We start from the raw sequence: 25,914 nt of genomic DNA, 5'->3' as shown, positions 1-25,914 counted from the left end.
GGCGGTTACCGGCGAAAAATAAACTTTATATAAAAGTTGTACTTGAAAAAAAAAACATAAATTAAATGAGCAGTTTTTTTTTGTTTTTTTTTCAGATACAACTTTTATTTAAAATTTATTTTTTCCCAAATTTTCATTAACATTAACAGTCGACATGTTTTTCTAAACCGTAATCGAGATTTTAATGATGCTATTGGTTTAAAGTTGTTCTTCTTTACTTATATCAAATTTTTATTTTGTTTTAAGTTTTCTTATTCACAAGTCCCAAATACGGTTAAGAAAAACTAACATGTCTACTGGTAATGTTAATGAAAACGTGTTTGTTTGTTTTTTCGAAAAATAAAATACCTTTTTAAGAAGAATTTTAGACCTTTGATATATAATTTGCGTAAACTGAAACTTGGATTTCTTTGAATTACCTTTCAGATAATTATGTTTTCCATCTTCCAGGTTTAGGAGAAATTGTTGAAGAGACTAGCTAATAAACGAGTCGGAGGAGTTCTGATTTATGTAAAGGAAAACATTGTACTAAACGTAAAGAATAATAAGTGTGTTTCAAAACTTTCAGAACGTTATGTTCGATGTTTTCAGAAATTCTTATTATGATAAAGAAATCGTAACTATAGGAATTTTTTACAAGATCTTCAAAATCTTCTTTTACAATATGTAAAGAAATTACGCTACAAACGTTGCCTAATCTTTTGTTTTAGGAGTAATAGAATTAAAAAAATAAAAAATTATTGATGTCAACTTTACTTGACCTCACCCCCCCTCCCCTGGTCAACAAATGTCAAAAAAGTTCAGAACCCCTTCCCCCTATTTTGTTGACGTAATTAATGGACAGCCCCATACCATATAATCTGTATTTTATTATACTAACTACATTAGTTAACCGTTGCAATAAAAAGCAAAGTGTTAAAAAGCGAGAAAGAGTCCTTGTTCAATGAAACTGTTATACCGCTGGTGGGAGTCGAACCCACAACCTTTGGATTAGAAGTCCAACGCGCTAGTCCATTGCGCCACAGCGGCTGACCGGCTCAGGAGAATTTTTATTATATATTTTACAGTACTAGATTAAAGGTGGCTGGGTCGCATCTGGCCCTAAACAACCATTTATGCGGGCCTGAGTTATAAATTTTCACTAGTTTTTGTTTCTATATTGCATTTTAAAACATTTAGTTTTAGCCAAACATTGCGAATTTGGTCAAAATGACATCTTCTTCAAAACAACGATAAATTGACCAGGAATGTCGTGTATTTAATAGTGAAAGACAAACAAAATACTTTTTTGGTATTTAATGATGCCAGTATGTTTAATATGTAATGAATCTGTTTCAGAATGCAAAAAATTGAATTTTAAATATAATATAAATATGGTTCAAAAACTTATAATCACTTTGTCAACGAAGCACGCAAAGAAAAAGCAAAAATATTGAAATATAAGTTAGTTGAACAACAAGAATTGTTAAAGCGGCAATAACAGAAAATGCTGCTGTTGCAAGTTATGAAGTGAGGCTTCTTTTAGCTAAAATTGTAAACTATTCAGTGATGCAGTGTTGTTTTAGTTAACGGAAACGGAAACGGAAATGCCCGTTAACTGAAATAGATCAAATCTATTAACGATAACGGTAACTGAAACGAAAATGCATGCTAAAACGGTAATAAAACGGAAACGGAAATAATGTTAAACGGTAATGGTAACGGAAACGGATCGTTAACGGAAATGCTTCAGAACATTAATAGAATTGTAAATAACGGAAATATATTCATTTAATATCAAGTTAAATCTTAACCTTCTAAAGAGCACATATACTTAAAATATTCATATTTTCTCAATAACTAAATTTTGTCACTTAAGGCTTTTTTTCTTAGTCCATTGAAAAATTATTATTCAATAATATTCACTATTTTGTGGTTTCGTTGTCTAGTAGCCTACGTCATCATTTTCTATGCGTATAATCATTGTGTAATTTTTTAAGTTTTTATTCGTACCTCAAGTAAACGTTTAATTCTATAATAACCACAAATGATTTATATTGGTTTGACTTCGATCAGAAGCAAATATATTCCACAAACAAAAATTAGATGGTTTCCAAATTTCGAGCAGAAAACCAATTAATAACAATAATTATTAATAACATTATAATTAATAAATTACAATATGGCATCAAGTCAGAGAATATATGCAGCTGGTCGAAAGCAAGAATCTGCTGCATGGGATTATTTTAAGCAAGATATTGTTTCTAACACTTCCAAATGCAAAGTTGTTACAGAATGTGGAACTGTATGCGGTCGTATTTTTTCGGTAAAAATTCAACGAATGCGAAAGTTCATTTGAAATCTTACCACAAATCGGAGTATGCTGAGTTTCTAAAGAAAGAAGCTTCGTTGTCTACTCACACTGAGTCGAAAAACAAGAGGCCAATTGCAAGTATGTCCGGAGGGAATGCTGCCCATGAAGTCAGTACTACATCAAATTTGAAAAATTATTTGCGTGAACCAAAGACTTGGAGTGCTGAATCGACTGAGGCTAAGAATAGGGATGGTGCCCTGGTCAGAATGGTGATTGATTGTGGATTATCTATGAGCATTGTTGAAAAAGAGTCATTCAAGCAATTCTGTAAAGCACTGGATGACAAATATACGGTCCCTGAAAGAAAAAAACTTAATATGCTGTTCCAAACAAAGTTCAATAACTGTGTAGAAAATGTGAAAGAAGCTGTGACAAGTTGTCGTCGGGTGACAATTAGAATGGATATTTGGACCAAAAAGAGCTACACTGCTTCCTATCTTGGCATAACGGTATGTTTATATCATCCAAAATTGCATAAATCGATGCACGTCCTATTGAACTTGTTCACAGTCGATCATCCTCATACTGGTGAAATGATTTCAAATAAACTTGAAGAATGCCTTCGCACTTGGAATATTGAAAGAAAAAAAATAATGTTGATTGTTACTGATAATAGTAGTAACATGAAGAAAGCAATCAAAATATTCAATGAAGATATTTTGTTGGAACAAGTAGATGATGAAGACAATGGGTCAGATTCAGATGTTGGAGATGGCGAACTAAGAGATGATTTTGAAAACATGGACATTAATTTTGAAAGAAATATTTCGTTGAAACGGCTACCATGTGCTGTTTATACTTTACAACTCGTTGTGAGGTCACTCGACAAATGCCCGGAATATAAAGAAATGATTGACAAAGCAAGAAATGTTATTCGAACAATCAGGAAATCTTCAGTTTCTACACAGAAACTCATTCAACGTTGTGGACTAACGATCATCTTAGATTGTCCCACGCGCTGGAGCTCAACATGCTTGAGCAATTTTTGGACCTGCAAGCATCAATTAAAGAAGTGACTGAAGAAATGAAATACGATTGCCTGTATCCTAGAGAGTGGATACAATTACAAAATATCAAACAGATTTTGGAACCATTCAAAATTCACACGGATACTCTTCAAACAGACGCATCTTCTCTTTGCAATGTATTGCCATGCATGTTCCCTAATTCAAACTTATCCTTATGAACCTTCTTATGTTATACGTCTATCAGATTTTACTTGGTATGTTTCAATGAAGTAGTCATTATTATGATTATTATTATTATTATGATTATGTTTCAATGAGGTAGTCATTATTATGACGATTATTTTAAATCAAATCACATCGAGTTGTTATTATTTCTGTCTTGGGAATGACGCTAAACTCATCCGTTGTGTCTTGGGTGTGACGTTAAACTCCGACGTTGTTCAGGGCATGACGGTTAAACTGCGGCTATGCTTGCATTTTCGGGCATATGGGTGAGGCTGTGTCATGTGGAAAGCCCCCTGCAGGAACGGATGAGGTTGGTTTGTTGAGCTGATATGGTCACATGGCTCGCACTTTTGAGTTTGTGTTACATTTTGTAAGGTACGTCACGGTGACAGTGTCACAAAACCAGATTATTATTATTATAATTATTATTTTATACATTATACTTAGTATTTTATCTTGTATTAGTGAAACTCGTCTGGGTTAGTGTGTAATGTGTAGTAACACTACATTTAATGTAGTGTTCAAGTCTATGCCAGGTGGAGAGATGTTGGCATAAATATGGGCTTTTCATTGAGTTGACTTGGATTGCACCTTCTAATTTGTGTTACGACAGTGTAGAGTGTGTTCAAATAATTATTATTGTTATAACTCAAATGAATAGCACAGTAGTGACATTACATGTACCATAGTACTATATTATATAGTATTTTTGTTTGATGCATGTCGTTTCAGTCGTTTTAGTCGTTTAGATATTTTTCTCTTGATTGATGATTAGATAAGCAATGTGGATTTGAGAAACACATTTACAATTTTAAAATCTTTTCAGTTATCAATCTGTTGCATTAACTTTGAGATTTCTTTATTCTACATAAAATGAATACAAAAAATTCAATAACTGATATAAAACGGAAACACTTGTAAAACAAAATTGAAACTGAAATACTTGCTTAATTGAAATTGAAACGGAAATACATTGCAAAACGATAATAGAAACAGAATTGAAATACATCGCCAATAACGAAATTGAAATTGAAACGGAAATATATCTATTAACAGAAACAACACTGCAGTGATGACAAAACTTTTAACGAATCTCAGTTAAACAAAAGTTGTTTAAGGTGGTAGACCACTATTAAAAATCGAAAATTTTTAATAGTGGTCTACCACCTTAAAAATTTTTTAGTTTTAAAGTTTTTAAGTAATATAATTATCGTAGATTACGAATTTCATATTAGTTTTATATAAAAATAAAGCTAACCCTATTAAAAATCAGGTTTTAATAATGCGGTTTAGACAATTTCATAAATTTGTCCATTGCAACGGATTGTTTATTCCGTTGCTATGTAGTTATCCCACAAAATGCCATAAAAATTAAGACAAAAAAACTTTATTTGTGGTAACTGCTACTCTAAAATTACTTTTTGTTTATTATTAAATGCTTTTGGTGCGGTGTGTTACATGGTTTTAACCTTCGACCATATAAACTGATAGACGCGCCGTAAGTTAAATATTTTGAAGCCAACATCTTTTAGCGCGTGACGTCACGTTTGAGCAAAACGAAACGCCATACAAACGAAATAAACCTTTAAGAATCTATTAAAACCTTTTAGAATTATTAAATTTATTATTGGTATCAAATTTTAATGCATTTTTAGATTTCTTAGAATAGAAAACGTAAGAGTTAATACAATTTTATATGCTTTATTATGCATTACATTAATATACAGAATAACTTTTTATAGATAGGAAAAAAAATTTTGCTTCGTTAATACACTTTGTATACGTTCATTATGTCGTAAATTGTTGATCGAGTCAGCTTTTTGGTGCAATCGTATCTTTAAATATTTAGCAATAATAATTTTATAATTTCTGCATCACTTTCATAAAAAAATTGTAGACAACGGTTGACAATGTTAGCTTTTTCACAACCACCTAAACCATCAATTAAAAATATGCAACAGGAAGTTTCCAACGTCCATTTACACAGTTTATCATAAAAACTATCATTATCAATATCAGCACCAAAATCAATATGGCCAGAAAATTTGTGGCCTGTCCATTCAATTTTTTTTCTAATGGCCATTTCATCTAACATCAATGAATACACAACACATTGACCAATTTTCTGAGTCTCCTTAACTTTGCTATGAAAAGTAACTAAAGCTTCTTTAGAAAATCCAGAGGAACAGTCAACACTTTGATACCACTTTTGTATAGTTTGTGGTTGAGGAAGTGCATTATTAAATGTTTTCCTAACATAACTATATGCTTTAGCAGAATAAAAATTTAGTGTTTAAGCAAAGCTTCGTAATTCTAGTGGGTAATGCATTTAAACTTTTCCTTGTAAAATCCGACAAAATAACTGTTTTGTAGACTCAGACATAGTTCCCTGTAACAAAATAAATTAAATAAATTAATATATTATTTGTTACAATATTATATTTATACTTGATAACCTAATCAAGTAAAATGGGGCATTATTTATTGGGGTATCAAGAAATGGATGATAGCATAGTAAAAAGCCAAAAAGATTTTATGTAAATGATACACAACAGCCCAAACACACACACACTTGTAAAAATAGTTGCAATTAAAAGAAGAATCATACAACAAATTATCACAATAGCATTACAATCATAACAACAATTATTACTGTTACGACAAATAAAATAATTAACTCATCGCTATTCCTACATTAATTGTCATGAACTAAATTTTTCCCTAACTGTTATCTAATGATTAATGTAGTAAATTTTTAATCATAAAAACTTACTAAATTAAAACCATATTTCAACAGTAGGTTGACTAAAACAAAATAATCCCAAAGGTATAACTTAAATAAGTAACACATATTTAAATAATTAAATAGAAAAATAAAATAAAAAAGTCATATATATGTCAAACATATAAATATATTTAACAACTACTCCTATTAAAAATAAATATCATACCATTAGTGTAGTTAATATTTCTATTAGTGTAGTTAATATTTCCATTAGTGTAGTTAAATATCATACCATTAGTGTAGTTAATATTTCCATTAGTGTAGTTAATATTTCCATTAGTGTAGTTAAATATCATACCATTAGTGTAGTTAATATTTCCATTAGTGTAGTTAATATTTCCATTAGTGTAGTTAATTTTTCTTCAGAAATCATAGTTTGATTCATACTTTTTGATTTAAGATGACAAAGGAATAAATGTAAGTCTTTAATCCTTTTTATTAGATGATGCTTGGATTGCTGAAGCATTTTAGTTGTCTTTTGTTTAGCAACAAGCAATTACTTATAGTTTATTTTAAAAACTATTTACTAATTTCTGGTGTTATCATATCATATTCATCAAATACACCAATATACTGTTTACCATTGGTGTTAGGATTGATTTAACACTTTTCAACAATGTTCTTAAAAATATAAAGGTGTTATGTGTCACAAAAAGTAAACTCAAACATTTAAATCACTATATGCAATTGTAAAAGTAATTGTAAAGTATGCCATTGTAAAGTATTTACATTAGACTTACTGTATTGAATCGGTGATATTAATTTTAACATTAATGATAAAATTATCAGCATTATGTTCCTAAAAACATAATATAAATGTTACAAAAAGTAAACTTAAATTTTTTAAATCGATGTTAGATTGATTTAAAAAATTTAAGTTTACTTTTTGTAACATTTATATTACAAAAAGTAAACTTAAATTAAAAAAAAGATTAGTTACATCAGACTTACTGTATTGAATCCTTTGTGGTATTATTTGAAATAATACTTTGTCTATTTTTTGGTGGTTTTCTAGGATAAATACTTTTTTTAAAAAGTGTTAGGAAATCAAATAATATTTGATTTCCTAACACATTTTATTTTTATATTTGAAATATAGAAGAAATTGCATCTTTTTTTAGTTTCTTTTGTGAACTCCATAGACTTCCTGATATGAAGGAAGTATATGGAGTGATATGAAGGCAGTCTATGAAGTGTCACTCTATGTCATAGAGGGATGGTTTTACTACTAGTAAACAGTATAAACTTTGTGGTAAACATTTCACTGGTTTGTCATAGACTATGACAAACCAGTGAAATGTTTACCACAAAGTTTATACTGTTTACTAGTAGTAAAACCATCCCTCCGCATAACTTGTATCCATTTTCTCATTAATTCCAGATTTTTCGGAAAACTACCAACAAAAATAGGTATATTAAAGTAATATGCTATTGATATTCGAAATATAACGTAGGATATTAGCAAAGAAGGATTTGTAGCTACTTACACATGAAAAGAAACCCTTTCAGTATATTTTTGAGTGCAATTTTATGCAGAACAAGATAAAACCATGATCTTTATATACCTATATTCTATTTCAAAATTAAAATTTAAACAAAATAATATAAAATTACAAATATTAAAGCTTAAAAAGTGTTAAAACATCAAGCTATTTTCGCTCTAAGCGAATATTATAAATTGTTGAATGCCCAAACGTGACGTCACGCGCTAAAAGATGTTGGCTTCAAAATTTTGTGAATGTTAACTTACGGTAAGGCGTGTCTATCAGTTTATATGGTCGAAGGTTTTAACGGATTTCTTCAGTAAATGTTTAATTACCTTACAACAACCACAACTTTCTTTAGCTAATTTTCTGTTTTCTATACGTTGGTTAAATAATAACTAAAATAATGGGAAATAAAGATAAAAAAATAAAATAAGGTATAGCAAGAAACGTAGACTCTTCAGAGGAAACCAACATAAATCATCAAACGTTGTAGCTGATGAAAATCTATCTAATTTAAAAGAATTACAATTCAAATTTAGCTCTGCAAAAAAAAAAATGAAGTTGTAAATCTTCCGCATTATAAATCTGTTGCAGTAGTAAATCTTCTGTCGATATTGTAAATAATGATTTTGTAAATAAAAATAATTTTTCTGCTAATGATGATCAGTCCAATGACTGCTATATTTTTATGAACACTAACATTTTAGAAGAAATAATTACTGCCATAGGCTGCTGTCCAAAATGTTCTGCAAATTTTAATTTTAACCATGATGCTAAACTTAAAAAAGGTTTATTACACTGTATATTTATTTCATGTGCATCTTGCCAATGCCATTGGCAAGATGCACATGAAATAAATATACATTGGCAATGGGAGCAAAAGTTTTATTCTTGTAAAACTATAAGCAAACCAGTAAAAGCTGGTCTAAAAACTTTTTATGTTAATTTAAGAATAATATTAACTTTTCGAGAAATAGGTAAAGGATACTCTAGTATTAAAAAATTCTGTGGTTTAATGAATATGCCTGATCCTATAAACAAATCTTCTTTTAACTCGTTAAACAAAGAAATTGCCAACTCTTACAATTACATCACCGAAGCGAGCATGAATGATGCAGCTAAAGAAGTACAAATAATATGTTTGAAAAAAAATTTATGATGATCATATTTTAATCAACGAGGACATATCAGGGGACAGAGCTTGGTAAAAGAGAGGATACTCATCACTCAATGGATTAGTTACTATAATTAGCAAAACAAATGGAAAATGTATAGATTATTGCATACTTTCTAAGAAGTGCAAATCTTGTGAGTATTGGAATGTACACAAAGCTTCTTCAAAATATATGATGTTTAAAGACAATCGTGTCTGCTCAATTAATCACAAAGGATCATCTGGATCAATGGAGGCAAAGGGTATTGTTGAATGTTTTCAGTCCTCTATTGAGGCAAGAAAATTAAGATATGTTCAATACATTGGTGATGGTGATTCTTCCTCGTATCCAGCTATACTTGCAGCTAATCCCTATCCAGGACAGACAGTTAAAAAAGGTGAATGTGTAGGTCATGTCCAAAAACGTTTGGGCACTAGACTGCGAAACTTGAAAAAATGTACCCACAAAAATGATCTAGAAGATAAAAAGTCACTTGGTGGCAAAGGTAGGCTGATTGAAAAGGAAATTAACAAAATTCAAAATTATTACAATGATGTTTTTGTTGGAATTGATGTATTAAATTTAGGCTGCTGTTCTACAATCATTAGTTTTAATGATGGACTTAATGGTATCAATAGAGTTTTTGAAAAACTTTAAAACCAGGGCATTATTCTTCAAGTTTTTTGACATCATCTGATTTGAAAAGAGTTAGAAATATGAAAAAAAAAAAATGTAATGAAAATGAAAAAAGCGGCGAAAGCAGTTAGGAAGTATTTATTAGGGATTTTTGGACAAAGATGAGGAAGAAGAGGGTTTATGTTATGGTGCAGGAGAATTTTAGTCTATATTCACTTTTTATTTATTTACTATAAACAAATATTTAATTAAGTTGATAAGAGTTAAAATTGAAACTAAATCGCAAATCAAAAGAAAAACTTTTTTTTCAAACTGAAATACTACTTTAATAATGGTATTTTAATTTTGCGTTAGTTTTACTCCACAACACGTTTATAATAAGATAATATTTGTTAATAGGTTTTTTTTTTTGTGTTTTTATATTTTTATTTAAAGTGTTTAATGTTTTTATTATTTAAATGTGTTTTTCTCAGTTCTTTAAAATTCACGACTTTGCGATAATTATCTCTTGATTCTCTTAACTGATTTTCATAAAATTTTAAGGAGTTGTTCCTTTAGTTATTATGGATGTCCCCTACCACTTTTATTGCATTATGATAACTCGATAAAAAGATATTAAAGTCCAAATATAGTCCAAAATGCCCCTTTTTTGTTTTCGAAGTGTTTTTTATTTAAAAAAAACTGTTTAATGTTTTTCTTTTGTTTTGGTACAGGATCTTTTTCATTATATTAAAAGCAAGTCTGAAAAATTTCAACCATACATAGTTTTTGAGATATTCACTGCAACGAAATAATCCTATTTTGGGGTTTTCGGGACCAAATTTTCCATTTAATAATCAAAAAAGAAATTGTCATTAAAATGTAAATTTTAATCAACTTATATAAAAATAATTTCTATAATGTAATTTTTGAAGGATTTTTTTTTATTAATGGTCTACCACCTTAACGCACTTTTTAAATTTAACGCACTATTTGATAAGCCAACAAGTTTTACGGAGGGCTAAATGTTGGTGTTGCTTTGGTGTATGATTGGCCTATGTTGGTAGCATGTTTAAATAAGTTGGCATGGTGTATGATTGGCCGATGTTGGTAGCATGTTTAAATAAGTTGGCATTTAAGCACGTATTTATATGGATGCGAATTTACGTGGTATAACGCAAAACTAGAAAAATATCGTGTTCAAAAACATTTGCTCTGAAAAATTGTAAACAGTTACACTAGAACTTCATGATGATCTGAGTTATTCATTGGCCAAAAGGATAAAAACATTTCAGTACTATTTGATAGCTATTGATGAATTAACCTATTTTTCACAAAAAGGTCAACCGGCAAATTTTATTTGTTGTATTGATAAAGATTTTCTAGTTACTGAAAAGTTACTTGACGTCTATTGGTATGCAGATAAACAGAAGAAAAGATTTTGTTGACCATTAAGAAAACTTTTAAAAAAAGTTCGTCTTGACTTACAACAGATTAATTTCAATTACAACAGATGGTAGCAGTTCAATGATTGTAAAAAATATTGGTGTTGTTTCCATAGTGAAAAAAATAGCAGAAAACAACTCGTCATTAATTAAGCTGCATTGTATTATTCATCAGCAAAACTTAATAGCAAAGGTTATGTATGTGGAAAATGTTTTTAGTGGTTAAAACAATAAGCAGATTAGGTCAAGCGCTTTACGAAGTAAGCAACTTAAGGAATTTCTTGATAAAAATGACCCTGGATATGTTGGTCTGCTTTACTATACTGAGGTGAGATGGCTTTCTAGTGGTTATATGCAACTTTTGATTTGAGACAAAAAATAATAGATTTTTTCAAAAGTAAAAACAAAGATTATGCACTAAAGCTAGAAGAAAAGGAGTTCATGGAAAAGTTTGTATTTCTGGTAGGGCTGATTACAATAAACTTAACAAAGAACTCCAAGGATAAAATCAATTAATTGGAAAAGTGTTGAAATTAGCTTTTTGAGAGCAGCAGTTAAGAATTGGAAATTTTCTAACCTTGGATGAGCTGAATCCTGGAAACACAACATAATTCGTTACCTGTATTGCTGAGTTATTGCTGTATATGTGTACGTGGTATTTGAAAGACCACATTTAGTTAATTAAAAAAAAATTAAAATATTTAAATCAGATATTTTAAAAAATTTCTGGCTCCCAGTTAACATCTAAAAGGCTGTCTTTGGCCTTCATCAAAAAAAATTGTGGCCCTAAATGTACTAGGTATTTGTTAAGTTAGATGATCTTGCAAGTAAAAGTTATAACGAACTGTGTAACAAACGTACCCAAGTAGCGTAATTTAGTTGTTTAACGCACTTTTTAAATTCAATGCACTATTTGTTAAGCCAACAAGTGCTACGGTTGGCTAAATGTTGGTGTTGCTTTAGTGTATGATTGGCCGATGTTGGTAGCATGTTTTAGTAAGTTGCCATTACATATTTATGCACATATTTTATTGGTATGAATTTACGTGGTATAACACAAAATTAGAAAAATATTGTGTTTTGGTTAAAGAATATACAACCAAAGATTATGCAATCAAAACAATTGTTTGGGACAACAAAACTAAAAGGCGGCGTTTTGACTGTTACTGTGATAAAGTATTTATACTCAGTTAATTAAAATGTATCCTTGTTGATTTTTTTAACTTAAAGCTCAATATCTTAGAAAAATATACAAAACGAAATATTAAAATTAATGCATCAAAATTTAAAATCCAAATATATATGCTTCTGATAAAAATGATTTTACTTTTGAGGGATACATTTGTGGGATTAAACGTAATATTGAATCTCTATATGAAATCAGAATTTTCATAATCAATACTTGCTCAAAATTATAGAAAGCTATTAATTTTTTATTTAACATAATAAAATCCAATAAAATAGTAAATCTTTTGCTCACATCCATGATTTGAGTTGAAAAAATAATTACACCACAGAAACAATTGTACGTGCATTTGAATACTTTGCAATTCAAAGATCATTATATGGAAGACTAAAGGAAGATTATGAACTTCCAAGTATTTCTCAACAAACAAAGCTAACTTTGAAACTGGATTCTACAATAGATGGTATCAAGTTTTTAAACTCAGTTTTTTTAAAACTTGAAAATAAAGTACAAAAAAAGTGTTTGCTATTTATTGACCAAGTCTACGTCAAACCATCTCTTACTTGTCGTGCTGTCTCAACCTTTTAAAAAACAGTAAATAAACCAGACTCTTTAGCAACTACTGTTTTAGGTTTTATGTTAGTGTCACTAACATAAAACCTGTGGAGGACCACAATATCTTTGCAAAATTTTACCAGTTTGTGAGCTCAATTCTAAACTTCTATTCGAACAAACTCTGGAGTGATATCGGTTACTTTACTATGTTACAATAAGCGTGTAAATGTTTGATTGTGTTGATTCGTGGTTGATCTAATTAAACCTGTTCGTAATAACTGGATTACAGAAAAAAGCCAAAAATTACGTTATAAATATAAAGGAGAAACTAAATATGCATGTTGTTCTAATATCTTAAGTTTGTTTAGATTCTAAGAAAATAGTATTGTAAAATTGTCGAAACCTACAAGTTTGTCTATTTCACTAAAATCTATTGAAAGTCAAAAGGTGTCTTCTTGTATAAAAGACTTATGTAATGAAACTGCAACTATTTTAAAATATTACATTAGTATTTAAGAAGCGGACCATGACCTACTATATTACACGGCCGTGTATGTTACTCCCTCCGTCCGGAAATATGGTATACATTTTAGCGATTTTTGTTGTCCAGAAATATGGTATACATTTGCGAAAAAATAAAATAAATCAAAAAATGTACATGACAAGTATATTATATTAACTTTATTTGAAACATTTTAATTAAATAAGAATGATTTTTTTCACTCAAAATTTGATTTGGCAACGAAGTTGTTACGCAGTAGCAACTTCATTGATTGCACCGTGTTTTAGCTTATTCTACTTCATCTGCTGTAATAATTTTTCTAATATACCTTGACGTTGTTTTTTGGTTAATTGTTTATACTTGGAATCGCTTCTTTCTAAGTTTAACAAATTTCCTTCAGAATTTTCCATACTCGTCTTGCAGCGGTATTAATTTTATTTGTCTCAAGAAACACTGATGATTGATCGTTAAGTTTTTAATTAAGAATGATGTTGCTTACGTCAAATATTTCAGGTTATATTGTCATGAGTATTTACTATAACAATGTAATGACAGTTGCCAATTTACTTTTATAATCACGATAATCTACGATTTTTGTTGAAATGTATACCATATTTCCGGACGGAGGGAGTACATTTTAGAGCTCGATTCTAAGAGGCCTATTTATAAAAAAAGATGGCTGCGCAACTATAGAGAAAACATTATTATATCCCATCTAGACTAAATAGATAGTATATATATAATATTACGAGTACAAATATATTATTACGAATAAAAAAGTATTCACAAAAAACTGGATTTCATTTATATATATCTTTGTATATTATATAAAATATATAATATACAAAGATATATATGCTTATAAATACACAAATCGCATTTCACTAGCGATTTGTGTATTTATAAACATATATATCTTTGTATATTATATATTTTATATAATATACATAGATATATATGTTTTATTTATTAACGGCTGATATATTGATACATATAACTTTTATATGATCTTTAAAATTTAAAAAAAATTTATTAATAATAAATTTAAAAAATATATTGTATAACAAGGTTTTGTTAATAATAACAATAAATACAACAATGTTATGGTTGATCTTTTACTACTATTTTAATAAATTAATAGTTATCTAATTATAGTAATTTTATTTTATAACATTTATACACTAATAATTTTTATTTTTACAATGTATGTCTAAAAGGAACAATCAGGGCCGTCCCGAAAAGGCTTGCTAACATTGGCAAATGAGAAACATATTCGGGACGGCCCTGATTGTTCCATTTAGACATTCAATTGCAAAAATAATCAATTATTAGTATATAAATGTTATAATATAAAATTAGTATAGTTAGATAACTATATAGTAAAAGATCAACCATAACATTGTTGTATTTATTGTTGTTATTAACAGCTATACAATATTTTTTAAAAATTTGTCAATAATAGATTTAATCAAATTTTTAAAATTATATAATAATTATGTAATGCTACACGCAGCCGCTGTGGCGCAATGGACTAGCGCGTTGGACTTCTAATCCAAAGGTTGTGGGTTCGACTCCCACCAGCGGTACACCGTACTTTTGATAAAAACACGATATTAAGAGACAAAACTTTGGACGAGTTATATCAATTGTTTGCTTCTTTAAGGCAACGTAACTACTTTTGATTTTATAGCAAAGTAGTTTACGGTTAACCTTACAATTAGTGTTTTTAACGGATCGGGTCTAGCCTAGTAACTCATTGCCTTTTATATTCTCGAAACATACGATTTGGAAACGGAAATTCTAGACTGGCTCACAAAATCGGAAATTCTCCTTTATGTTAGAACTCTAACGCAAAGGAGCATTTCCAATTTTGTGTGATAATGCTCTAGTGCATTATCACACAAAATCTCTAGATGCACATGTCGATACTAGACCTTGTATATTTATTTTGTTTTTACTTATCGACTTTTTTAATAATAATCTCTATCGTCCGCTTTGAATTTTTTTACACAATATTAATGTGCTGTTATATGAAAGTTGTAAAATATCACTATGTTCGCTTGCTGTCTTTTCCTTATTTTTTAGTTCTCTTGCCATCTTAACTACTACTTCGATTGTTATCGGTGTTCTAGGTTTGTACCGAAATCCGATTTTGTTCCATATGAGATTTGATCTTGTTCTAATAATACTAAAGCATATAATAAATAGAATATATGAAATCAACAAAATAGACTAAATAAAATGAAATGTACAAATTCAAGAAATCATAAAGTAAAGTTTTTTAACGTGATTGGTGCAAATATTCTCTTTCTACAACTGATATAGCTGTAAACTTACAAATCTTAATGATCTTTTAACTAACCTTTAATTAACTTTTAATTTGGCACAAATTAACTTATATTTCAGCATAAGAAAACTTATATTTCGGAATAAAAAAACTTATATTTCGGCATAACTCTGTAACTAGGCTGACTTTTAGACATGGAGTAACTCCAAATATTCATATTTAAGTTTTATCGGGGTGGGGTGGTGATCCTGCTTTTTTTGGCGTTTGAGACAACTAACTTCTAGATATAGACCAAAATCCAAACATTCAAGTGTTTATACTTATGCCAAGTAAGGACGCTTAGGAAAAAGTTGCGATGATTGCAGACTGGGAACAAAAAAGCCATAAAATTTTCGCTCTTCCCCCTGCCTCAAACATGAAGCAACAAGTTGATAAAAATTTTTTTATAGCTTTTTAACTAAATTAGTATTCATCTAGATAAATTTTAAATATTGTAGAACCATTTCTTAACATTCAAAAATTATGACCACATAAAGTTTGTAGCCTCCCCTTATTGAGGTGTTTCTAACTTTATATGTTTATAATTTGTTTAAACGGTAACCGTTAAACGGCAAATTAGTATTCCCGACAATACGATTATTTAAGTCATCCAGTGAGCTAGAAGTTTTTTTGTATCGAGTGAGAGTTGTTTGAGTATGAAATGAATATTTAATAATCAACTGTATTTAATGTATCTGACATTTAAAAAAAAGAAGTCTCACGAAAGATTTACTTCTTATACTTGTATACATGTTTTAGCATTTACCGAATGTTTATAACAGCCTTATTGAACAGCTTTTTTTAATGTTAAAGTTATTGAGTAATCTCGGCAAATTCTTTATCAAAAAGGCGGTTATTTTTGTTAAAAGCTGTTAAAAAGGTCAAATGGACAATGCACTCTGTACTTATCATAATTTTTATTTAAAGTATGATGTTTAAAAAGCAGGCATTTAAATTAGTATATACTTACTTAGTACACACAGTTTGTACTGTCAATTTTAGTTTAATGTTATGGCTATTTTTGTCAATATTTAATTCTAATATGGTATTGGTGATTGCACATAATCTAACTGTAGGACTGTTTCCGACAATTATAGACTTAGCAATGTTCAAACCAGTTAATTCTTCTAGTAATTGTGGTGTCAATAAGAGTGAAACTAATTATTGTATGTCCTCTATTGAAGAAGAAAGTGTAAAAACATGCACTATTAAAAAATGTCTTTTAGAGTGTTGTGATAAATGTGGAATGTTTAGTCCATCTTACAAAGATTTAAGTAAAGATGGTGTTTTATCTGGTGGTGTTTTTATATCTTCTGATCTTCAACCATCAAGTAATTTATTTGAAAGTTCTTACAACTTTCAGAATGGTGGCTTCATTACAAGCAAAATTTCTTTATCTACTACTAATTTTACGTTTACCTCATGGGTAAAACAAAGCATGAGAAATATAGGGTAAGATAAAAAAATATAGATATATAAAGAAGCAGTGTAAATTACTATAAAAAAAAAAAAAAAAAGTATTCACAATATGCAGTAATTTATGTTATATAATTTTTTTCTATTTGAATTCCAGGGTTGTATTTGAAAAAGAAAACTCATTTAGAATTATCTTACAAGAATACTCAGTTTCATTTGTATACTATACTAATAATTCTACTGGGACAATTCATTTTAAAAATATAGACATTGAGCAAGAAAAATGGTATCACTTTGCTTTCAGAGTTTGTGGCATTGAAGTCGATTTATTTATTGATAGTGTTTTTGTTCGTTCAGAAACACTTTTGCAAACTATGTGGAATACTACTAGTTTTCTTATAGTTGGGCAAAGTAGCTCAGGTATTTTTTTAACTACGTTTTTTTCTTGTACTTTTATATTCTATTGTTATTAAAAAAAATTTTCAAACATGCACAGCAAACTTATAATATACTCCATATACTAGTTTTTATAATATACTATTAGGATAGAAAAAAAACCCTGGTGTCCTAAACACCCTTATTTTTTGTAAAAAAGCAATGTAATTATTTGTAATTAGGTAATAGTCAGTATGTTGGTCTGCTTCAAGACATTCGATATTATCAGAAAGGACTAACAAATCGGTTTATTTTTATTTATTTTTTTGCTTATTTTGTTTTTCTTTGCATATATATATATATATATATATATATATATATATATATATATATATATATATATATATATATATATATATATATATATATGTATATATATATATATATATATATATATATATATATATATATATATATATATATAATTGTTTTAAATCTTTTAAGAATATTATATTTATATAAGCAATTGACAAATTTTTAAATTAGAGAAGGAATAAATAAAAGAATCACGTTGTTAAGTGTCAAAATGTTGGACAGTATTATATTGAAGGTCAAATATTTGAGTTGCCAAAAGAATGAAATCTATGATTATGTTACTGACAGTTATAAAGTTATTTTATATATTACAATGTGCAGTAAACTTTATGCTGTAATTTGATATGCTATTATTGAACGTTACAATATATAAAGTAACTTTATATCATGTGCAGAAGCATACATCTGCTGTCTCACAACATTCCTGGGAAAGTTTTAGTTGGGAAAATTTACTTAACTGCAAATTGGCACCTTTACTTTTAAGTAAAGGCGCCAGTTTGCAGCCTTTACTTAAAAGTAAAGGTGCAAACAAATAAGTTATTATATGCTAATAAGTATTACATGCTAACATAGTTTACTATTGTAAACAGTGTTAGCATATAATACTCATTAGAATTATTTCTTATTGATTAAAATACATGTTGTTTTAAGATGCTAAGCTGATGGTAAAAAATTTTCTTTATTTTTTTCATTTTTAAAAAGATGTTCTTGCTCTATTAAAGGTTTTGGCATAAGTATTAGTAAGAAAATAGTGTCATTGGAAAGAAGCAAATGTCTTTTTCATCTTCAATAAATATAATAAACTTATTCCAAAATACTATAGACCTATATCACTGGCGTCAACTATCTGTAGACTATTTGAATCAATAATGCACAAAGAAAATTTGGACCACTTAATAATGAATAATCTGATTAATATGCAACAACATGAGTACTTGTCTAGAAAATCATGTATAACAAATTTATTAGAGACTGTCAACCTTCTATCAACTTGCGTAGAGAACAAAAACTAAAACGATATCATTTACCTTGACTTTGCCAAAGCATTTGACAATGTTGCTCACAAAAAACTTTATCTTAAATTAAGAAATTATGGTATCAGAAATAGTCTTTAGCATGGATTAAAGGGTTCTTAGAGAATAGGAAGCAAAGAGTAGTAATTATTCAAATCGAGTTCGATTGGAAAGATATTTTTAATGGTATTCCGTTAAATGATTTGTATTTAATTCTCTATTATTATTATTATACTTCTATTTATCATCTATATTAATGAAATTAATGAAAAAAAAACAAAAAAACATCTCAATTATTTGCTGATGATACTAAAATCATCAATCAAATTTACAACAACAACTCTCTATACTACTACTATACAACTATACTATACAATTAAAAACTCTATACCATCTAGGCATTTTAATAGTAAATAATGACTTATCAAGTTTAACTGTAAAAAGTGTCATGTTATGTATATTGCAAAAAACAATCCAAAGCATGATTACTTCATACCCAACTCGAATAATGACAATTTAATAAATCTAAAAAAATTGGTTTAAAAGTAAATGAGCTGCAACTGCTTTTTTGGCAAGGTTACTAGAATTACTTCACAAGTAAGAGACATTGTAACAAAAAATTATTGTCAAAACCAAGACTAGGAAAAGCTGGAAATAAGTACAAAAAAAAAATGTAATATTAGTCAAAACGGAAAAAGAATATCAACACAACTTTCTCTATTGGTTTGCTATTAATGTTTTTTTTTTTTTTTTTAATTTACCTCCCCAAGGCCAAGAGGGCCACTACACATGAGGAGGCTACTTAAGTAAATATATATACATGTTTAATGTATATATATATATATATATATACATATGTTAATGTATATATATATATAACATAATGTTAATGTATATATATACATATATACATTCATATATATATATATATATATATATATATATATATATATATATATATATGTTTGTTTTTTTAAACTAAATTAGTTTAAAAAAACAAACATAAAGATTATATCTTATGGTAAAAATTAAAGACTACCAATCATGCATTTTGTTTTTTACTAAAACAAAAGTTTTAAAATTTTCAATTATATTTTTTAGAGAAGTTATTGAAGCAATGACTGGACTTCTTCCAGAAATACCTTATACTTACTGCCATTGTCCAGAAACACATCCACGCCTAGCTCCCAGCAATTATTTTTATTGTATGAAAAATGATGCTAACTCTAATGATATGGTTTTAAGATTGAGTGAAAACTCACACCCTCCAGAGTATTTAGTAGATGGTCTGGTTTCTTATTGGATATCTGAAATGGTACCTCAAGTAACATTGACAATTGATTTGAAATATGCCAATATGCAGGTTAAAAAATTGTTCTTTATTATTATGTTGTAACTGCATTTTAGTTAATTGTTTTTCAATATTTTGAAGTTATGATACTGTCAAATAAATTTTCTATTAAACTGATCACTACAGTTGTTTTTGTTTAATGTTATTAAATAAATAATAATTATTGTTATATTTATTAAGTGTTATGTTATGGGTTTCTTAATTTTATATAGTATTGTATATAATATATTAAATATAATGCTACGGATGGATTAAATAAACAATGTTTATTCTGAAATCAAGTTTTTTATTTATTGAGAAAAGATTTCAATGGTATGCTTTGATCAAAAGTATGAGAAAGTTGTAAGGCTTTGAACCTTGTTAACTGCAAGCTCTTTTATGCTTCTACTCATTGCTAATAATTTCAGTTATTGATTATTTATGTTACTAAGTTACTTGATTGGCTCTAAAATTAAACTTTAAAAATTAAGGTTTTTACATTATACACTGTTTTATGTAAACAAAAATAATATTGGTAAAACTTTTTAAGTTTAACTTGGTTTTAATATTTTGCCAAAATAAGTGTATCAACCAATAGCACCCCTCTTCTTTTTTTGCTTTTCTATGTTCCAGAAATTTCCCATCAGAAAACTGAAAGAATCTGATGCAGTACCCATATGTGCTTGTTAGCTAGGTAGGGCTTTTGAAAAATTTTATCATAGGTTGGGTTTGGCTCACTTTTTTTTATTTTGCTTTTTGTAATGTTGTTATGTTGTGCTACATTTGTTTGTTCTATAAAGTAAGTTTCAAAGACTTTGCTTTTTTTCAACACACTGCTTTAAGTTTTTTTTAAATATATTTATATTCTGGAATTTAGTTATAGTTTTTTTACTGTAATTTTTATTTAGTTACTTGTGTAAAATGATTAATTAAAAAGTACAATGAATTTTATTATTGACAAAATAAGGTAGTTAATGGTATAAGTTTTTGTTGCAAGTTTTGATCAGTTTTATTTTTATTACAACTTTTATTTTGTACAGTAGTTGTATACTTGCTTTAACTGTTTGAAAATTAACTGAAGTTTTATTTTATACACCAGAGTTGATGTTGGTTGCTATTGTGAGCTTATTTTGTTGGATGTTATAATATAGAGATGTTGTTATATTTTTTATCTTGCCTTTGAACACATGTGTGTTAAATATAAAGATATTTTTAGATTTATTTTTTGTCTGTTATTGTTGTTGTTGTTATATATATTTTATCTTGCTGGGATACAGCAACCTTCAAAAACACGACAAGTTATTTTTTAGTTTTCGGGTTTTTAATGTTTGGCACAATCTTCTCTGTTTTTTTTTCACTTTTTGTGTTTTTTAAGTCAGATATATTTGATGTTTATTTTTGTTATTTAAAAAATTTATGTATTATTAGTGATATCGCATTGTTGATATAGTTATAATTTGAGTTTCTTTAGAGAATTCATTCCACTAAAATAAAGGAGTATGATTGCATACAGAAAGCAAAAGATTGAAGATCAGGGCATTCAACCTCATGCTGCACATGTTTCAGAAAAACCAAAAAATGTAGATGAAGAGCAAGAAATTGTGTTTGTCGTGTTGATGACATTCTTACTAAACCTAATTCAACATCAGATTTTAAATATCATCTGCCCTCTCATCAGCGATGTGCATGCCACTCTATAAACTTAATACTTACTCATAATGTTGCAACTACTAACTATGATGAAGCCTTCAAAAAGATTACTGCCTGACATTATGCAAAAGTCAATTAACTTTTGAAAAATGTCAGGCATTATGGAACAAGCAGTCACGAAGTAATAAATCTGCAGAAGTTATTATTGAATCATTTGGACTACAGTTTGTTGTTCCTAATCAGACGAGATGGAATTCAATGTACATATCTATGGAACGCATAAACAGGCTGATAACTGAAAAAGGAATTGATGCAATGAACGGCATTTGTGACAACCTTGATTTGCACAGTTTTGATGAGCTGAAATAGCATTTATTGCAGAGTATGTCTCTGTTATGAAGCCTCTTGCTCAAGCTTTAGATATCTTGCAGTGTGAAATAAAGGTCTACATGGCATACCTGCTGCCAACTATAATGACTTTGAAAGAAAAAATGAAGTTCCTTCTTCGCAGCAGCTCAATCCAGTGTTGCAAGCCAATGGTGGAAATAATTGATGCTGCCATAGATAGCAGATTCAGTCAGTACATTATGAATGCTGAGTTAATAGCAGTAGCAATTGTCCATCCAAAATTTAAGACAGTTGGCTAAAAGTAGTGGCATTGCTAGTGCAAATTCATCAGATGAAGCAGCCATGTCTGAAATTGAAGACAATTTCTTTCAATTTAGATCATTTTATGACACTAGTACTGCTACAAATAATATTGTTTCAACATACATTAGTAGCACCAGTTCATCGCTCGATGATCTTCATGGCTCTCCACTGTTAAAAAATGTCTTTCTTGAACTGAGCACTGCTTTGCCAGCAAGTGCAACCTGCGAACATTTATTTAGTTTAACAGGTTTATTTAGTGTAACAAGTGTTCATGCCAAACCGCTCTAGAATAACAGATGAGCATTTTGAACAGCAACTGCTGTTGCGCATCAATGGTAAATTATAGTAGACCTGCCCATCTATTGGTATAAGTCTATTAATGTTGATGAATATATTTGTTTTATTCCAAGAAAAAAAGATTTATAGATAAACTTCTTTCTTGTATGTTAGTGTTTGATGTGTTTATTGTTTTATTCCAAGAAAATAAGATTTATAGATAAACTTATTTCTTGTATGTTAATGTTTGATGTATTTATTTTTGCGATGCGCAAAAGTACCTTTTACTTTGTAACTAAAAAGTACTTTCAAAATACTGTATTTTTTTACTTTCAAAATACTGTATTTTTTTACTTTCAAAATAATGTATTTTTTTACTTTTACTTAAGTATTTTTGTTCAGCAAGACTTTTTACTTTTATTTTGTTACTTTTACTTTTTACAATGTATTTTTAAAATGTAATGACTCCAACCCTGGTTATTAGTTTTCAATATTTACTTAAAAAGATTTAATTCAAATAGGGTATTTATTTAATATCTATTATGTGTGAGCTGATAGGCAATGAAGATGTGAGCTGAAACCTTACAACTAAAACCTGTATATGATATGAGCTGTTAAATTTTTTTTATTTTTACAAAATGTACATGATCTAGGTATAAAACAATGTTTAGAGTAAATTAGTATTTGAAGTAGTTAGAAAAATTATTTTGTGTGGCAAAACAAAACAACTGGAAACTGAAGGCTTGTATTATAAAAATGAATAAATGTATGAAATATGAAAAATATGAAAATTTTGTTTTTAATTTTTTCTTTTTCACTTTCATTTTCAGGTTTATCTTGTAAATATACTATTTTACAGTCCACCACCACAAGGCATAGTAATTGAGCGATCTACTAATTTTGGAATTTCTTTTCAACCGTGGCAATATTATGCATTAGATTGCATCTCTACATTTGGCATGGAAAATAATGGCCAACTTCTTCTTCCAAATTCAGTTAACTGTTTGCAGATATCAAAGTATTTTTTGTTTTTATTGATTGTTTGATATCATTTCTATTAATTTTTTTTTGAGATTTATTTGCATAAATGATTTAGATATAAGCTTAAATTTTTATTGAATTATTTTTCAGAGGTTAGTCTTCTTATGTCGTCCTAAATAAACCAGCTTTTAAAGTTATGTAATTTGAATAATTATGAATTTGCCTCATAAAAACTTTATGTAGTTAGATTATTTATGAAATTCTCTCATAAAAACTCTAGCTTAAAAATCTTATATAAGGATTAGCCTTTATATTATAACAATTGTGAATAATGTTTCAATGAAAAAATTTATGTTTAGTATTCACGCTGTGCACTCAAAAGATAAGATTAAAAAAAGTTCAGTCACACAATGACTTCTTTATTAATTTAAGTTTCATCTAAAAGCTAACAGTTGTAATATTCAAATAATATTGTTTTAAAACATCAAGCTACAAAAATTAAAACTAATAAAAGTTATTCACACTCTTTGCACACGAATTCAATTATTTTGTGATAATTGATAGTACAAGGAATACACTACCAGTTAAAACATTTTTCACATGCAACCCATTTGCTACTTGTAGCTTCCGCAGGAAATACAGAGACAATTAATTTGGTAGGGATTATAGCTGGCCGCAGGAAGGTACTCAATATTTTGACTAGTAGGCATCTTTGTTGTTTCGTTATATTTCTGAGATCGTTTTTGGGTTTTCTTAAGTTTTAAAAGCATTTTTTCTTTTCTTTAAACTTTTGTTCTTTGAGAATTGCTGAGTCCAATTTTTTTTTCTCTAATAACTTTTCTGGCTTCATTTTCATCCAGTCTTCTTTTTTTAGCAGCTTGTGTAGCTTTATCCTGAGCCATTGCAAATAGTTCAGTCATATTATAACTTGTTATTCTTTTAATTATTGTTCCCTTTTCTTTACTACCGGAAAGAGGCTCTAATCTATTTCTAAACACACTGAGCACTGATTTACTAATATCAAAAGATGTTTGTTTTTACTCAAACAACTAGATAGCATCAAAAACATTTTTGATGCTATCTAGTTCTTTGAGCAATACTTCTTGTACACAAGTCTATTCGTAGAGTTTTTTGTATTTATTCTATTTGTCTTATCGAGTGAGACTTGTGAATCGGTAGACTTTCCAGAAAAACAATTTCCAATTTTGTCATTTGTTACATCTTAAAAAATAGTGCAGATTGCTGTTTTATTTGGAGTTATTTTTGAATGATTGAATGGAAATATACCTGTATTTTCAAAACCACTACGCTCATTTTCTGTTTTAAAGCCTTTATTTGCAATAAGTTCTTTAATCATAACCAGTCTTCTCTGTTTGAAATTTACCAGCGCACGCAATGCGCTGGCCAGACAGTAATTATTTGTCTGGTGTGCACGATTTTAAAAAGTTTTATTTTTTGTACTTATTTAATTAGAATTTGATTAAAAAAATTAGATTTTTTACAATTTAAAAACACGCTTGAAATTTTTGGGGAGTGCTTAAAAAAGCACCAGCCGTAGTATTGGTAGGCGAACTCAAAACTGCAAGAGTGCAAAAGCGCTCGTCAAACGGAGAAGACTACATGGCTAGAAACTGGCAGTTATTTAAACTTAAGTAAGAATTTCTAACCAAGTAAACTGCTACAATTCGAATCCATTTTCGCCTTTACTGTTTTAAAAACTCCAACATCTAGTGGTTGCAAAAAATGACTTGTGTGAGCTGGCAATTGGAATAAAAAAATTGAATGAAACCATTCTATAGAGTTTTTGCTTTCCATCCAACCTGATTTTGTGGTAGAATAATAAACATCAGAAGCACCACCTCGAAATCCAGTTTTCATCAAATTTCAACCTTTGTTAATGACTTGATGAGGTAGGAAATTTCCAAAATCAATGCAACAAGTTAAAATTGTAGTCATTTATTTTTCATTTGTTTGGGAGCAAGTTGTTTTGGATTTTTTATTTTTTATCAATAAATAATCTTGACTTTACCTTAATTGAATTTCAATCCACTTTCATCACAGTTAAACACATAAAACAGCTTTTCATTTGAATTATGCTATTGATAAACAATGTCAACTTGGCTGAACCATTCATCAAAAATTGTCGTTTGCGAAGAAACCACTCTTACAACTTACATGCTAGTAGCTTTTCTTTCACAGATATTTTTTGCATATTTTCTAATGAAACTATTGTACCACTTTTGAAT

The 25,914-nt window shown here is 28.6% G+C and overlaps 1 protein-coding gene and 2 non-coding genes across 3 annotated transcripts in view; 2 read left to right on the top strand and 1 right to left on the bottom strand.

Moving 5' to 3' along the window:
- Positions 1-955: 955 nt before the first annotated feature.
- Positions 956-1,029, bottom strand: trnar-ucu (transfer RNA arginine (anticodon UCU)). The gene has a single exon. It is a non-coding gene; the product is annotated as a tRNA-Arg (tRNA).
- Positions 1,030-14,787: 13,758 nt separating this feature from the next.
- Positions 14,788-14,861, top strand: trnar-ucu (transfer RNA arginine (anticodon UCU)). The gene has a single exon. It is a non-coding gene; the product is annotated as a tRNA-Arg (tRNA).
- Positions 14,862-16,213: 1,352 nt separating this feature from the next.
- LOC101238664 (usherin) overlaps positions 16,214-25,914 on the top strand; it is a 43,814-nt gene continuing 34,113 nt past the window's right edge. Inside the window, exons 1-5 of the mRNA XM_065806554.1 lie at positions 16,214-17,053; positions 17,175-17,437; positions 17,635-17,698; positions 19,882-20,143; positions 23,518-23,705. Of these exons, the coding sequence (XP_065662626.1) occupies positions 16,530-17,053; positions 17,175-17,437; positions 17,635-17,698; positions 19,882-20,143; positions 23,518-23,705 (1,301 nt within the window). The 5' untranslated portion in view covers positions 16,214-16,529. The remainder of the gene's footprint in view (positions 17,054-17,174; positions 17,438-17,634; positions 17,699-19,881; positions 20,144-23,517; positions 23,706-25,914) is intronic.

Source organism: Hydra vulgaris, chromosome 09, assembly GCF_038396675.1.
Source record: "Hydra vulgaris chromosome 09, alternate assembly HydraT2T_AEP".
NCBI classification, from domain to species: Eukaryota; Metazoa; Cnidaria; class Hydrozoa; order Anthoathecata; family Hydridae; genus Hydra; species Hydra vulgaris.
The sequence above is the reverse complement of the archived record's forward strand: the minus strand, read 5'-3'. Positions and strand labels throughout refer to the sequence as shown.